Below are 17,257 nucleotides of genomic sequence, written 5' to 3' on the forward strand. Positions count from 1 at the left end.
TCACATTCGCAGCTGTCAAACAGTGGGTGACCCCTGTAGGCCTCTGTTAGTCGGTCGCAGCACAGAACGAAGGCATAACACAAAGACACTAGCCATGTTGCGATACAATGACGGGTATGACCAGATGCAGGAGTTATCCCAGGAAACCCATAATTGTACGAAAGACCAAGTGAAAGTGATACAAGCTGCAGTTAATGGTTCCATCTATGGTGTTGATGTGCATTTAGTTATAGATACAGTAGCATCTATTTCAGTTATAGGTTACAGCTTCTTCAAATGTATCAATAAGGTCAAGCATTTGCCTGTATTCCCCGTACAAAATTTTACAGTTGTGGGGGCTGTTAATGCTAAAAGCCATGTGATTAAACACCAGGTCCAGGCTGCGGTCATTGTCAGAAAAGGAGACATTTGTTGCACTTTTCTATTAGTAAATAATTTGCCAGTTCTTGTGATCTTGCGATGGGACTTTATGTGTGAGAAGGAGACACAGATCGACCTCTCACGTGGTCTATTTGCATAACAGATCATGGAGAAAAGATTGTACTGGATCTTGTAAAAACGATTGACATTCATGGTAAGTACTGTCATGATATCAAGATAAAATGTGTTCAACCTTACGTTTTCTTTTTGCATAACAACCCTTCACTGTAAGATGATTGTGATATAAAGGTTGCCCATAACGAAGAAGAATGTAATGTGGATAATTTAGCGCAGGCTAAAGTAGCAGAATCAGACTACTTAAGCACCAAACAACAGCAAGCGCTAGTAAGCTTACTCCATCATTACAACATGGTATTTTTGGAAAAACCAGGGGTGATACGAGGAAACATATACGGCACGCAAGTCTACAAACATCAGACCTATTGCTGTGCTGTGTATTCTGTATCATGGTCTCAGAAAGAGGCAATGATGAAGGAGTTACCAAATATGCTAGACTGGGGTGCCTGACAATAGCGTTCACTTGGTACTGGATGCACACGACACCAATAAACTCATCGTGAACGCCAGGGCAAGACCTGAGAACCTGTGAGAACAGCTCCAGAAATTCTTTGAAACCAACTACCTTACCTCGATCGATTTACGATCATCACACTGCCAAATCAAGTTGTCCAAACGATTGGAGAAATACAGTTCGTTCGTATGCACTGGTAGTAGTTACCAGTTTAGAGTTCTGCCCTTTTATTTGAATGTAAGCACATTTATGTTCATCACAGTGCTCAATGCAGTGCTCAGACTTGAGCTATTAGCATGTGTGACAGTTTATGTCGACAATCTGCTTATTGTTACTAACACTTGGTAGGAATATTTAGAATTGATTGACAAAGTGTTGGCTAAGTTTGCGGAGACAGGAGTAACCGCCAGCATAATGAAATGTACATTGAAGAGCTGAAGAAACTGGTACACCTGCCTAATATCGTGTAGGGCCACCGCGAACATCCTGAAGTGCCACAACTTGACGTGGCATGGACTCTACTAATGACTGAAGTAGTGCTGGAGGGGATTGACACCATGAATCCAGCAGGGCTCTCCATAAATCCGTAAGAGTAACAGGGGATGCAGATCTCTTCTGAACAGCATGTTGCAAGGCATCTTAGATATGCTACCACAGGTCTGCGAGATAAAAATTGTTTCAAATTTATTAAGTGATTTTAGTGTTTTCAACACTGATTCTGGGAAAAATAGTGAAAAAATTCCACCACTTACAGTTATTTCACAAACTGCTTGTCTAGTTTTGGCTTTTTTCGATATTTCAGCACTCTAGTGAGTTTGAGTTTTGGCTTTTAAGATCTCCATAAACTGTTACTTAGCTGTTTTTATACCAGCAGTATTTTCATGTCAGTGCCTGTCTGTTGCACTGCCCCTTACCCTGCCATCACCAAGCAGTGAGCTTCTGCTATTGTCCTCCAGTTCACAGTACCTCTTCACTCTGTGCTATTCACATGTTGTTGTTACTAGAGCTGTAAAGTAGTGACTGTTTTCTTATGTTGTGAAGTTGTTTTATGGACAATGGCTAGCAGAGGATGTATAAACTCGCCAGATTGCTTCTGCTACATTTGTGATAATTATACCGTTAAAAAGCAACACAGGAACATTTTCGATTTTGTTGAAAAAGTATATTTCGCCTATTCTGGTATAAAGTTAGGCGATCAAGATAAGCCTTGGGCACCACACAAAGTTTGTTCAGTGTGTGTTGAAGAACTGAGGCAATGGTTTCAATGTAAAAAGCAGTCCTTACGTTTTGGAATGCCAATGGTTTGTAGGGAACCCAAAAATCATAGTGATGACTGCTATTTTTGTTCTTGCACCGTACGAGGTTTCAATTTGAAAAACAAAAAGGATATTTATTACTGATGTTTTGCAGTGATGTTACTGGACTTATGGCACGTTTCAAAATAGAGTATGCTCCTCACAACTTCACTACTTCCTTGCAAACCTTGGTGATGTAAGTGAAGAACAAGGCGACAGATTGCACCAAGACATCAAAGAAACGGAAAGACGAAGTCAAGGAAGATGGAATGTCAACATAATAGTGGACTACTGCTGGGTGATAAAAAGAGATGATCCTCAACGAGTCAACAGCCAGAAAAGGAATAAAAGAAACTTCGACAGAAAGTGAAAGCGTTTTATAAGGACTTTTATTTATAAAGTGGGACAAAATGTGATAAATTGCTTAAATTTTGGTAGTATATCCAAAAATACTCCCTTCTTTGTGAGAACACCTGACGTTGTGATAGAAAAAAATGGATTGCATTTTTGAAATCAGATCTGAAAAGTACATAAAAAACAATTATCAATTTTCAAAAAATATTTTTTTGCACACCTGTGTAATTAATGTTTATGTCTGGGGAGTTTGGTGGCCAGTGGAAGTGATTAAATTCTGAAGAGTGTTCCTAGAGCCACTCTGTAGTAATTCTGGACATGTGGGGTATCACACTGTCCTGTTGAAATGCACAATGGACATGAATTGATGCACGTGATCAGGCAAGATGCTTACGTATGTGTCACCTGGCAGAGTCGTATCTAGATGTATCAGCAGTTCCATATCACTCCAACTGCACACACCCCACACCATTACAGAGCCTCCAGCTGCTTGAATTGTCCCTTGCTGACATGCAGGGCCATGGATTCACAATGTTGTCTCCATAACCGTACATGTCCATCCGCTCAATACAATTTGAAACGAGACTCATCTGATCAGGCAACATGTTTCCAGTCATCAACAGTCCAATGTTGGTGTTGACAAGCCCAGGCGAGGTGTAAAGCTTTGTATCATGCAGTCATCAAAAGTACATGAATGGGCATTCAGCTCCGAAAGCCCATATCAATGATGTTGCGTTGAATGGTTTGAATGCTGAGACTTGTTGGTGGCCCAGCATTGTAATCCGCAGAAATTTGCGGAAGGGTTGTGCTTCTGTCATGTTGAGTGATTGTTGGTCCCGTTCTTGCAGGGTATTTTTCTGGCTCCAGCGATGTCGGAGATTTGATGTTTTATTGGACTGCAGATATTCATGGTACACTCTTGTAATGGTCATACAGGAAAATCGGCGCTTCATCGCTACCTCGGAGATGCTGTGTCCCATCACTCATCTACCGACTAACACCACGTTCAGACTCACTTTAATCTCGATAACCTGACATTGTAGCAGCAGTAACCGATTTAACAACTGCTGTCTTACATAGGCATTGCTGACCACAGCGCCGTATTCTGCCTGTTTACATATCTCTGTATTTGAATACACATGCCTGTACCAGTTTCTTTGGTGCTTCAGTGTAAGTTCGGATGGCATGAAATAAAATTCCTGGGCCATATAATTTCGCCCCAAGGTATAGTACCAGAAATGGGAAAAAATGGACTCCGTGAAACAGTTCTCACACCCAAGAAACAAGAAAAAACTCAAAGCTTTTATGGAACTTGCTTCGTTCCTTAAGCACTTCATCCTCAAGAAATTACTCAATAGTGAGGCACTACTGAGTCTTCTAAAGAAGAATGTCCGTTGGTGATGGACTAATGTGTGTACAGATGACTTTGATAAAATCAGTCACTGGTATATTCTGATATTTTACAAGACCCTGACATGAGTAAGGAAAAATGCGTGTGAAATCTTATGGGACTTAACTGCTAAGGTCATCAGTCGCTAAGCTTACACACTACTTAACCTAAACACACACACCCATGCCCGAGGGAGGACTCGAACCTCCACCGGGACCAGCTGCACAGTCCATGACTGTAGCGCCCTAGACCGCTCAGCTAATCCCGCGCGGCCATGAGTAAGGATTTTTTGTCTTGTAACAGATAACTCATCTTACAGTTTAAGCGCTTGCCTTTTCTAGACCAACGAATCGTCAGGCGAGAAGGAAATGCGAATTATCGGGATTGCAAGCAGAGTGCTTTCAGAATGTGAAAGGGCCTATACAGTGACAGAGGTTGAAGCATTGGCCGTTGTGTGGGCCTTCAAAAAGTACCATTATTACGTACGTGGAATGGATGTGAAGTTCTTTGTGACAGCCAAGCTTTAAGTTTCCTAGTGTCAAGCGATTATTGCTCGAGTGACTGTCATGTTGGATGTTGGTGCTCCAGAATTATGATTTCGAAATTCGCCACGCCAGAGGACAGGAAAACATTGTTGCAGATGCTTTGTCTCACCTTCCACTGGGTCTGTCAGAGTTCGCAGAGAATGTCGAGCGATCAACAGGATTCCGAGTACTGTTGATAAAAGATGATGCTTACAGACAATGATTCTTAAACATTAGTAGGAACATAGAAAAACAGCAGGATGCAGATCCACCATGGCAAAATGTAAAAGAGGCAGTCAAGGCAGATCCCATGAGCACATCTAACTTACATTATCAATTGCAGGATGAAGGGTTATTCTTCAGACAGGACATAAAAATGGACAATTGGTAAGTCTGTATATCAACAGGAAATTTAGACGATTTTATCTGGTATACACACCACTCCGGCATTTTGGTATTAACAAATTTGCAGGCAAAATATCCAGATAATGTTATTATTCTAACTTCAAGGGACATGCACAACAGTTTATCAGAGCCTGTGTCATTTGTCAGAAAATCGATAAGGCAAAGCCAGTGCCTCAACACACTGCACTGTTGCCAAATTTATTCAAGATGGTGGACCCAAGATGGTGCCCATAGATGTGGCAATGTCACAGTGATGTCATGGCTGGAGGTTCAAATTTTGGTGGGAAAATAGGTGAATTGGACTATCTCCACTAACCTAACTCCGTCTCCCATCCTCTCCCCAATACCCTTCCTGCCCCCCATGGAATTTGCGGGGAAAAGGACTCAATCTGTGTTAGGCTGCCAGATAGGATGAACATAACTCTTAATTATGTATGCATTGTCTATTTAAACAATTTGAGTTGTCATAGGCAGTAACTCCATCCAGTGTGTTCACCATGAGTTCCCGAGCCCAATTGACATAGTTCACAGCACCATCACCAGAGGGCGTTGTCGTTCCTCCCCCTCTACTCTCCCACTCCTCCCATGACATAATCCAAGATGCCGGTCTGGGGGCAAAATGGTGAGAAAAGGACTCAGTCTGTGTCTAGCTGGTGGACTTGGAGGATAGACGTAGTTGTTTACTGTGTACTATGGACGAGATGTCTGTGCAGGAGGAGAAGGAGTATATTAGCATCTGAGGAATGTGTCGATAGTGATGATATTTGGTGAAGACAAATACACTTCATGAAATAATGAAGGTGCAGCAATGTGGGGTTAAGTTACACTTCGCAACTCATGCTTATTAATGCATGTGCTGTAACTGTAGATCATTGGACAATAAATAGTCCAGTCAATCAGTCTTCCAAAGTGCAAGAGGCAAGAAGTCACCCACTCGGGTACATGGTCTCTTCCAACGGGAGCAGGGACTAGGGTAGGGAGCACACTAGCTCTCGGCATGGCCATGGGCTAAGCGCTTCCTGTCACATTGGAAATACCCACAGCTCTCATCCTCCTTCCCATCTGGGGCACATGGATACCCTTTGTCATTGAATACAAACTGCATCAAGAGTTATTACATCTAATGTTGCAGAATATTGTCACATACATATATTGAAGATGTCACAGGGACTAAATATACGTCTGCAAAAAGAGAGGGAGAGACAGCTTTGCAGTTGGCATGAAAATATTTAAACAATTACGTTTTATTCTGAGGAATACCACCAATGCCACACTTGAACACAGAAGAAGAATCTCTCTTACTTATGAAGAAAAGTGTACCTATATCAACAAATGCTGTCATTAGTAAGTGAAAAAAATGATGAAATTTCACACGTAAAAAAAACTACTTCGTTATGTTTTAGAACTTCCAGTGCTATGAGTGTGAATTCTCAATCCTTCCTGGTCATGCCAGCCAAATTTTAACCTGAATATGGCGGCCCCATTAAATAACAGACAGTACTTCATTTATACCACAGGATACTTTAAGAAATAGTCCCATAGTTACTACAACACCACCCTGAATAAGGCACAAGTTTTTAACATTATTAACGCTTGGCAAAACGTCATTTTTTCAGATGAATCCAGGTTCTGTTTACAGTATGATGATGGATGCTAAGCAATACATATCTTCAAGATGTCACAGGGACTAAATGTACCTCTGCAAAAAGAGAGGGAGAGACAGCTTTGCAGTTGGCATGAAAATATTTAAACAATTACATGTTTTATTCCGAGGAATACCACCAATGCCACACTTGGCACGCTTTTGTGGGAAATACCCTTGTCTTTGAGCACGAGCTGCTTCAGGATTTACTAAATGCAATTGAATATGTCTCTAAAACACACTTTCAAAAAGATCGCTTCATAGTAGTATGTTTTAATTTTGCAATGTATACCACCACACTTGAACACAGACTCTAAATAGAAAAAAAAAGATCACAGCACACTTGCAAAATCTCTCTGTCGGCCTCCATTACTCTGGAACATTTGCATGCATAAACAAATTAGGTAAAGTGTTTAACCCTCCAATACATTTGCAGATGTTACTTTAAACAATTAGTTTCAATTACACTCACACACAAAACACTGCACTGTCTTCCCAGGTGTACGTGGAACGGGAATACATGATGACCAAATACATTCGAAAAAAATACATCACCAAAATAAATGAGAGCAAATACACCGAGTCGAAACTCTGAAGACGATACTGCATCACATAAAAAAATGTTATTAAGTACACTATCACAGTAGTTTACTACATGTGGCATAGTCGTAACTGGGGGACTTGCAAAGTGGAGGCGCGTCCGTCAGCGGCCCGTAGCTCACCACAGAGTGAAGCGCAGACAGGGAGCAGGGTTTTTCTGGCGGTATAGACGAGCACGTGAACACCGCAGCCGGCCAGACCAGCACCAACTTGTCCTGTGGGCTCAGAGCAGCATTCACCTGCAAGTGGGACAGAATGCCTCTCTTCTATTGGGCTATTGGGTATTGAAAATATTGTTTGGGAATTCCTATGAATCACTTTTCCTGATTGGTTCACACTAAATTGGCGATTCTACATAAACCCTTCCCCCTCCACTCCCGGTCTCATCTGGCCATCGTCAGTTCGTCTCTATAGTAGAGTGTGTGTGTGTGTGTGCGTGTGTGTGTGTGTGTGTGTGTGTGTGTGTGTGTGTCTTACCAAATAATCATGAAGAGCAGCAGCAGCAGCACCAGTGTTGGCGGCAGTATCAAGCGCTGCAGAATGGTTGATGGAGAAAGAGGGGGCATATGAACTAAGACATAAGTGAATATTTACATATATGGTCACGGTGTTTAAATCTTTAAAAAAAGTTCTCGCCAGTAATTCAGTTTCTTTTCCTTGTTTTACAATGCAACTCCTGGACTATCCTGGATTGCAAGGATAGATGGGAGGTGGAGGAGGAAGAGGTTGGATCTTAGCAAACTCCTCCTCAGGTGGAAAGACAGCACCTGGGACTGGCACATGACATGAATATAAAGAAAATGTTTTTGTATTAGTAGCGTAATTTTTTTTAATCGATGGTTTATTTCTTGTTCTTGTTACATATAGCTCATATACTGGAAATCCAGAAGGATTTGGAGACACTGCTGGATGCTGGAAAAATACATCAGCCACACGCTGTAGAACCATCTCCAGCAGCAACGAATTCACGCCGCCAACAATCGTGTAAATTTTTAGAATAGAGGGAAATATCTATGTAGTTGTAGTAGTAGTAGTAGTAGTAGTAGTAGTAGTAGCAGCAACAGCAGCTGTGTGAGCAACAGTTCTAGAAGTGCTAGACGGCAATTTGGCATTTGCAACGGTCTCCAGTGCCTAATGAGACGATACAGCAGTCCTGTAAGTGCAAAAATAATAGTCTATTTTTTTGTGTCTGAAGTAGTGTAGGTTTCTTTTTTTCTCTAACAAGCATGTATATTTATATATATGTCTTATTGCTATTGTAGGTGAGATGGGTAAGCAGCATATCGATTCTGACAAGGATGGCACACCAAATTGGGTCAGTGAAATGGCCCTAGCTGAAGAGATACTGAGGCAGCATTACGTAGCGCTGTTTGAGGAGTGTGACTTCCCTGAAGGGTTGGTAGAAACACTGGACAACATTGATGAGCTGCTCACACTGTGGACCCTGAGCAGGAAAGGTAATTATTCACTCCGCTTATAACCACGTGATCGTCTGTATTCTTTCACTCTTTCCTTACAGCAAACATTGTACTTAAATTTTTATTTCCTTCTTCTAAAGCGGGTGCGTCTCTGGAGCCACAGCACAACATGGCACGTATACCAGTGGTGGTTAACCTTCCTCCTCGCCAAAGCTGTGTCCAATAAGGCACGCATCACCTATAAAGGGTGCCATTACACGTGGCACGAGAGGTTGCCGCTGCCGCCGCCCCAGCACCACTGCTCTGGCGTTCGTGGGCGAGTAACCCCTCAGGTTATTGGGTCAGTCTTGCAGCAGCAACAACAGCGTCAGGCTGGGAGTAGCAACAACAGCAGCGAAAGCATCAGTAACCATCGCCACAGCCAGGTTGCTCTCACTGGCCTGACCCAGTAGCGCCTCCTCATTCTCCCCATCCTTGTCAGAAACGTCGCCCGGCGAATACCACTCAGCACCTCCCTAGCCCTATTATCGACAGGATGAATATCACCCTGTAGTAGTACCAGTAGTAGTAGTAGTAGTAGTAGAGATGATCTTGCGGTTAGCAGCAATTTCGTCTCCCGTCCTTGTAGTGCAGGAGAACAGCTCAGTGGCACCATACACAGTTAAGATACTCTGTGATTGCAGATGCCTTTCAGGAGCAAATCTCCTTCACAAGGATCAAGAATCCGGCAGGTGGGCACCTCAACTCTGTTGATTTTCTAAGAGAGTTCCTTCCTATAGTGGAAAAGGACCTCCTCAAGGTTGTCAATGATCTGTGATACTGCTTCATTAAATGCAGTGCAGGACTCTACATCGAAATGTAGCACCCCCCCCCCCCCCCCCCCCCCCAAGTTGATTCTGGCATTGAAAAAACAAGGCTTCATTATCTTTGGCGGGGGGGGGGGGGGGGGGAATGACGTGATAACGTGAAACACATCAGTCGCCGAATGGTTTCGTAAATTCCCCTCGAGTGCCATACTGGCCTGGTTTTCCGAGATGGAAGTCAGAGGGTCAGCTAAAGCACCTGGCCGAATAGTACAGCTGGACATCCATACACACAAATGTCTCTGATGAAGACTGCAAAACGGCTTACAGCATAGTTGTGAGTTGTTGAGCTACTGTATGTACAATTGAATGACGCCAAGAAGAGAAATTGAGTGCATACAGCAAGATACTTGCAGGCCATACTGTGGATAGTGTAGCCATCATAATTGTTCGCCACACCCAAGCCTACTGCCACCAGATAAGATTTTTCTTTTGGTATTTTACTTTTGTACAGCATGAACCATTAATTTAAATTGTGTTTTATTAGTAAATAACCATTCTTATACTTTAAAGAAACTAGTTCACCCTGTTAATTCATCATAATCATACAACTATATAGGGTTCCTTCCTAGTGTTTGATTAGTCCGAGTATCCTGTTTTACAAACGAAGTGCCAAGTTATATAAAGAGGCACCATGTAAATTGTTGTCTTAGTTGTTTCACTGAAAGGTGTAATAAAAATTTTAGTTAGAGTAATAACACATCCGTGCTTTAGTATATTATAGAGAAATAAAGTGAAACTATTCTTGTTTTATAAGTTTTCTTAACAAATGCAGTGTTATAGTAAACGTTTGCTTACATAAAATTCAATCAGAGCGAAGCCAAGTTATTAGAATCTGTTAAATGACTATACAGTGTTAGTTCAAAGAGTAATAGCTTTTGATAGTAAACTCCAGTAAGAAAGAGATTTTCTTGAAGTGAAATGTTCAGTATAAAACGTGTGTGCTGTAGTATCTAAGTATTTTAGTATTTGAGTTTTTTGGTTATATAAAGTGCTTTTCTAAAGGCCACCCTAGCCTTTTTTTTTTAGCTTCCTTGAAATTACCTACTGGGCTTTTTCTTTTTTAAAAACATAATCTATAAGGGTGTAGTAGTCAAATAATTCCAGTGCCTGCACCGACATTGTTTACGTGGAGTAATATTTATTTGAAGAAGTAACTCAAACAGTAGCAAGAAAGTAGGCAAAATTCATACTACTTCTTTTCCAATCTTCATTGTTTCATTGCCTGGATAGGCTGGCGACTATTAGTACATGTTTTAAACCACTAAATGAACTTGGAACTGAGTTGTTCTAGCTTCAATATAATACTATTCACACTGTGTTTCTATCTAACCACTGAGTAAGATCTTAGGAAAGGAATTGAATAGTCTGATCTATATATCCATTAGACACAACACATGGTCAAATCCTGTAAAAAGAGTAGCTCTGTTGATTAGCTTTTCCTATTAACAGGACTATCTTCCCATAGCATACTTTATTTGTAAACTAAACTAAATTTTAGTAAGAGGGTAATACATGGCAACATAAAGACAGGGTTTTCTCTTATTTAGGTAAAAGCATAATAAATTATAACAGTAGTGGTGGGGTTATAGAGTGACAGGTTCAGCACATCCCTTGATTCGAGTTACATAATATACCTGAATGTAAATGCAACAATCACTGTCGATTGGTGGGTTTTGGTGGATGCCCGAAGATGAATGCAAGGGATTAGGTGGATAAATCATCGGGGGTATGGCAGCTGATTCTGATGCATGGTATGTGGTGGAGGTAAAAGTCACATACCTTATTAATTTGCATGACACACACGGAAGTTTGCGGCTATGTCCAGAACATCTAGTTCCGTGAGGAGGCTCCACCCTAAAATTTGTGACAACACTGCGGAATAAGTGGAGACACATTAGTCATTTTCATAATCTCCATCAGTGTCTCAGCTTGGGGATAGAGCTGGCTAGAATGACCCAGGCTATCTCCTTCAAGCAGTCCTCCTGGTTGAAGGAGTATATCGATTTGAATACGAGACAGAGAGCTTCTGTGACATGTGACTTTGAGAAAGATTTTTACAAATTAATGTATAATTCAATTTTCAGTAAAACAATAACGACTTCCAGGGAATGATGTGAAATTTTGATTAGAACCAAATGGGATGGGCATTATGGTGAAGGAAAATGCATTGCCAGACCAAATTTCAGGCGGGTCACCACATTCAATAAGAACTTTGTTGCTGTGGGGCTGGCAAAGACTGCTGTAGAGTTTATGAAACCTTTTTATGTGGGGTTGCACATACTAGACCTATCCAAACTCCACATGTACTGATTTCATTATTAGTTTGCGAAAATTCATTTCACAGATCGTAAATTACTTTATATGGGCACAGATAGCTTCATCTATTGGGTGAAGAACTGCGATCCATATGAAGTAATGATGTACCGCAGTTACATATTCTACATATCCTCATACACAGCCAATAATTCTTACGGTATTGTTCCACAGTAAAAGACGGTTATTGGCCTTATGAAGGACGAGGCGAATGGATTGTCGATTATGGATCAAAAATGTATGCATATTGCACATTAGAAGATGCTACCCAGAGGCGGGCTAAGAGTGTGCTTCATATGGCATCAACCCTTCCTATCGAAGATTATTTGCAGTGCCTATACAGTGGTATTCGTGATGCTGCACCGCAGCAGCAACATATGGTATAGCGAACTAATATTCAATCGAGAGGACACGTGCTGCAGTCTAAAATCGGACTGTTGCCTCATGACGATAATCAGAGGTGTACACAGTTTTATCTCAACCTCAAGTCACAGAACATGCTTAATGAAAATGATGATAAGGATCATTAAGTACTGGAATAGGTCACAGTTGTGTGTGTGGTGCATTTACTGTTCGTTACATTCTGATTCTAGTTTCACATTAATTATACACTCCTGGAAATGGAAAAAAGAACACATTGACACCGGTGTGTCAGACCCACCATACTGCGAGAGGGCTGTACAAGCAATGATCACACGCACGGCACAGCGGACACACCAGGAACCGCGGTGTTGGCCGTCGAATGGCGCTAGCTGCGCAGCATTTGTGCACCGCCGCCGTCAGTGTCAGCCAGTTTGCCGTGGCATACGGAGCTCCATCGCAGTCTTTAACACTGGTAGCATGCCGCGACAGCGTGGACGTGAACCGTATGTGCAGTTGACGGACTTTGAGGGAGGGCGTATAGTGGGCATGCGGGAGGCCGGGTGGACGTACCGCCGAATTGCTCAACATGTGGGGCGTGAGGTCTCCACAGTACATCGATGTTGTCGCCAGTGGTCGGCGGAAGGTGCACGTGCCCGTCGACCTGGGACCGGATCGCAGCGACGCACGGATGCACGCCAAGACCGCAGGATCCTACGCAGTGCCGTAGGGGACCGCACCGCCACTTCCCAGCAAATTAGGGACACTGTTGCTCCTGGGGTATCGGCGAGGACCATTCGCAACCGTCTCCATGAAGCTGGGCTACGGTCCCACACACCGTTAGGCCGTCTTCCGCTCACGCCCCAACATCGTGCAGCCCGCCTCCAGTGGTGTCGCGACAGGCGTGCATGGAGGGACGAATGGAGACGTGTCGTCTTCAGCGATGAGAGTCGCTTCTGCCTTGGTGCCAATGATGGTCGTATGCGTGTTTGGCGCCGTGCAGGTGAGCGCCACAATCAGGACTGCATACGACCGAGGCACACAGGGCCAACACCCGGCATCATGGTGTGGGGAGCGATCTCCTACACTGGCCGTACACCACTGGTGATCGTCGAGGGGACACTGAATAGTGCACGGTACATCCAAACCATCATCGAACCCATCGTTCTACCATTCCTAGACCGGCAAGGGAACTTGCTGTTCCAACAGGACAATGCACGTCCGCATGTATCCCATGCCACCCAACGTGCTCTATACCCGGGCCGCTGAAACATTGCACTTGACGTTTGCGTATGAAGTTGGCAGCGTAACAGAGTAACAAGTGAAGAACGATAGGCGCTAGGCGTTCAGCGTGGGGCGCCAGCCAATCACAGCGCAGTGAGCACAGCTGTTACTCACGTGCTGTGACGTCAAAGTTCCCGCGTTGCCGGCTTTGTTTAGTGGATGTGTATACAACGTGAATTGTATGTTGTTTACCGTGTGCTTTCGTTGTACTGTGTGCTATATCGTTGTGACTTTTGTTACGTTGTGAGTGTACATACTTGGAAAATGCCACCGAAAAGACTTCGTTCACCTAGTGACAATCCTTTGCGTCGAGGGGTGCCGCTAAACAGCCAGGCACTGGAGTTACTACGCAGAACTCGTGAGTTTTATGAGCAGGAGAAAAACTACGTAAGCACTCATGGACAGCCATCAATTCCTGCCGACAAAGTGGTGGAACGTACGTCGAAAACTCTTGGTGTAAGTGCAAGAACCGTAGTAAGTAAGGGAGTATTACTACAAAACTTGGAAGATACTGAAGTGAGCCGTAATGATTCTGAGCTGTATGGATCAAATAATACATTTTTATCAACCCCGGGAAAGAAGAAAAAGTGGCCTAGTCCTATCACAGATTCAGATTCTTTCCAGACAGATGCAATTCGTAGGCATGTTTATGCTTACTACAGCAGAAAAGAGTATCCGACTGTAGCCAAGTTATTAATCTCTTTAAAAGAAAGTGAACTCTTCAGGGGTGGTAAAACATCACTAAAAATTGTGCTAAAAAACATGGGTTTCCGTTACAAAACGCTAGATGGACGCAAAGTACTGTTAGAGAGGGCACATATTGTTACCGCTCGTAGCATTTTCTTGCACAAAATTGTGGGCAGAGACATTCATTCCATAATTTGGCTAGACGAAACGTGGGTTAATGCCGGGGAAGCTGTGAATAAATGTTGGACGGATAACACACCCAGCAGTAGCGGCCATCAGCCGACGGGAAGAGGAGCTAGATTAATTGTGGTCCATGCAGGCTCCTCCAGTGGTTTTGTCCCTGAAGCACTTTTAGTTTTTAGATCAAAAAAGACTGGTGATTACCATGAAGATATGGATCACACACGATTTGTTGAGTGGTTCAGGAACCTTTTAAAACAATTTCCTGTCCCTACAACAATTGTAATGGACAATGCGCCATATCATTCGGTGATACAGAACAAAGCCCCAACCACAAATGATCGAAAAGAAGTTATGGTGCAGTGGTTACAGGCTCAAAATATTGCAGCGGATATGAGTATGACAAAGGTTCTGTTATATTCTCTTGTTAAAGAAAATAAGCCTACGACACCTACATATGTAGTAGACGAAATTGCCAAGGAGCAGGGTCATACTGTAATAAGGCTGCCACCATATCACTGCCATTTCAACCCTATTGAGTTAATATGGAGTGATGTAAAAATGTATGTAAGGAACAACAACAAGTCCTTTACAATAACAGAGGTGGAAAAGCTGTTGCGTGAAGCTCTTGTGACTGTGGATGCAGCCTCATGGAGAAAAAAAGTAGAGCACGTCGAGAAGCTTATACGAGCAGCCCAGACAATAGAAGGCATTATCAGTGCCCATGAACAATTAATGATTTGTCTTGCTGATGACGACGATGAAGACGGTTTTGGCGATGAGTCGGACAACAGTGACGATGGCGAGCTGGATGGAATTGCGCCATTATCGCTGTAAATTGGTGAGTGAAAAATTACTAATATTGGTTATTTATTGCAATCTCGGTTATTATTTATTTTGTAAGCTACGTACATTATTGATTTTAAAGTACCAGTCGTCAGATGCTTGTTTTTTTTTTTTTTGTATTTCTTTGCTCCGTTATCGAAAGGGTGCGCATTGTTATGCTTTTATATGCATTATTATACGGTTGCTTACTTCCTGTCATTGTAGTACAACTAAAAACGAGTTTTTATATACACTGTAATTGCTCAATCGCTTGCATTTACGAGACGGGACGGAAAACTGTATCGTCTGCTGTGTGTATAGAGGCTGCTGTTGCAACATCGCTATTACAGTATAGCCAACCTAACTAGACAAAAAGCGAACTGTCAAGTGCAATGTTTCGCCGGCGGGGGTATAGAAGGTGTAAGTCAACTACCCTGGCCAGCAAGATCTCCGGATCTGTCCCCCATTGAGCATGTTTGGGACTGGATGAAGCGTCGTCTCACGCGGTCTGCACGTCCAGCACGAACGCTGGTCCAACTGAGGCGCCAGGTGGAAATGGCATGGCAAGCCGTTCCACAGGACTACATCCAGCATCTCTACGATCGTCTCCATGGGAGAATAGCAGCCTGCATTGCTGCGAAAGGTGGATATACACTGTACTAGTGCCGACATTGTGCATGCTCTGTTGCCTGTGTCTATGTGCCTGTGGTTCTGTCAGTGTGATCATGTGATCTATTTGACCCCAGGAATGTGTCAATAAAGTTTCCCCTTCCTGGGACAATGAATTCACGGTGTTCTTATTTCAATTTCCAGGAGTGTATTTTACAACTGTCAGAAGACACTATATCACTCAAGCATATATGGAAATTTTGTGAAGTCACATTAATAATAAATGTTATCTTAAATATTGATTAATATTCCATAATGTGAAGTGGGCACATTATTTTTTCATAGGAAGTACAGGATGTTGACATTTGGTTAAAAAACAATTCAGGCCTATGCGGCTGGTAGTCTATCTATAAATTATATTTTCGCAAATATCTATTTTTCTCAAAACTTTCTATCTGTGCTTTGGGCTTTTTTGGGTCTCAGTGTCTCATTTACTATAGCACCAAGTCAATATTTTTTAATAATTTTATTGGGATCTGCAAAGGAGTTTCATTTGTTGTTGTGACTGCTTTGTTCTGTAGTACTGTCTTTCGTGGAATAGGTAGAACAGATTTACTTATGGCTGGGAAAGAATTATGTAATTGCTACGGATATATCAATAAACTATTTTTGATAATTACTGCAAACTGTGGTTCACATCCATTGCAAAAATTACTGACTGAGAACTTTTCCTTTCTATGGCTGTAATCATCAGAGAAAAGTGTATATCTCACAGAAATCAGCTGATTTAGATGCCCCTGCCTGCTTCTGAGTGATAAACACACACAAAGAAACACTCAGAAAAGTCCACTATAGGTCTAAATTACATCTGCATCTGCACGTAAATGTCCATAAATATTATGAAATCTGATTCAGAAGTGGACAGTGCCTTTCTGTACTCCATCAGTAACACACACAGAGATATGGATGAAGCAGAATTGAAATACTTCAACTTCAAAGAGCCACCTACCTACTGCCGACCCTTATTCACTGTCTGAACTGGCCATATGGATTCTTCAGTAATCCGGCAGATCACATTGTTAATTTTGTCAATTATATATTGGATTCTGCCTGAGTGTTAAAGTTTAGTCAGGTGGCTGCATACTGCCCAGGCTACTTTTCTGAGCATTCATCTAGATGGCTGCTTTCAGTCATTGCCATTTCAGGTTGGCTCCCACTCCAGTGTCCAAAGAGGAGGGTGACAGAACATGAGACGAAAGGGTGAGAATGGCTGTTGTAGATGAGGAGTGGATGGCATAATTGTTTGTAATTTAGTGGTAAGTAGTACCAATGAAGAGTAGCATATGCTATTAACAATTACGGCCATCTCTATCACTGATAAGGTCATCCTTTAAGCGCCCTCCTTAGCAGAAATGCATCCATTTCTTTAAAATATGTCTCATGTAGTGTGAGAGTCAACGCTTTCCTGGGATCCTCAGTTCTTCCGCAAGTCCAGCTCAGCAGCCAGAGACAGTTGGCATGTGTGTGTGAGTTGTGCATTTGTGTGTGTGTGT

At 42.5% G+C, this 17,257-nt stretch overlaps 1 protein-coding gene across 1 annotated transcript in view; it reads left to right on the top strand.

Moving 5' to 3' along the window:
- Positions 1–15,107, top strand: part of LOC126482089 (uncharacterized) — a 31,458-nt gene extending 16,351 nt beyond the window's left edge. The window contains exons 3-4 of the mRNA XM_050106065.1: positions 8,425–8,619; positions 14,872–15,107. Of these exons, the coding sequence (XP_049962022.1) occupies positions 8,425–8,619; positions 14,872–15,107 (431 nt within the window). The remainder of the gene's footprint in view (positions 1–8,424; positions 8,620–14,871) is intronic.
- The last annotated feature ends 2,150 nt before the right edge of the window (positions 15,108–17,257 follow it).

Source organism: Schistocerca serialis, chromosome 5 (assembly GCF_023864345.2).
Source record: "Schistocerca serialis cubense isolate TAMUIC-IGC-003099 chromosome 5, iqSchSeri2.2, whole genome shotgun sequence".
Taxonomy (NCBI): domain Eukaryota; kingdom Metazoa; phylum Arthropoda; class Insecta; order Orthoptera; family Acrididae; genus Schistocerca; species Schistocerca serialis.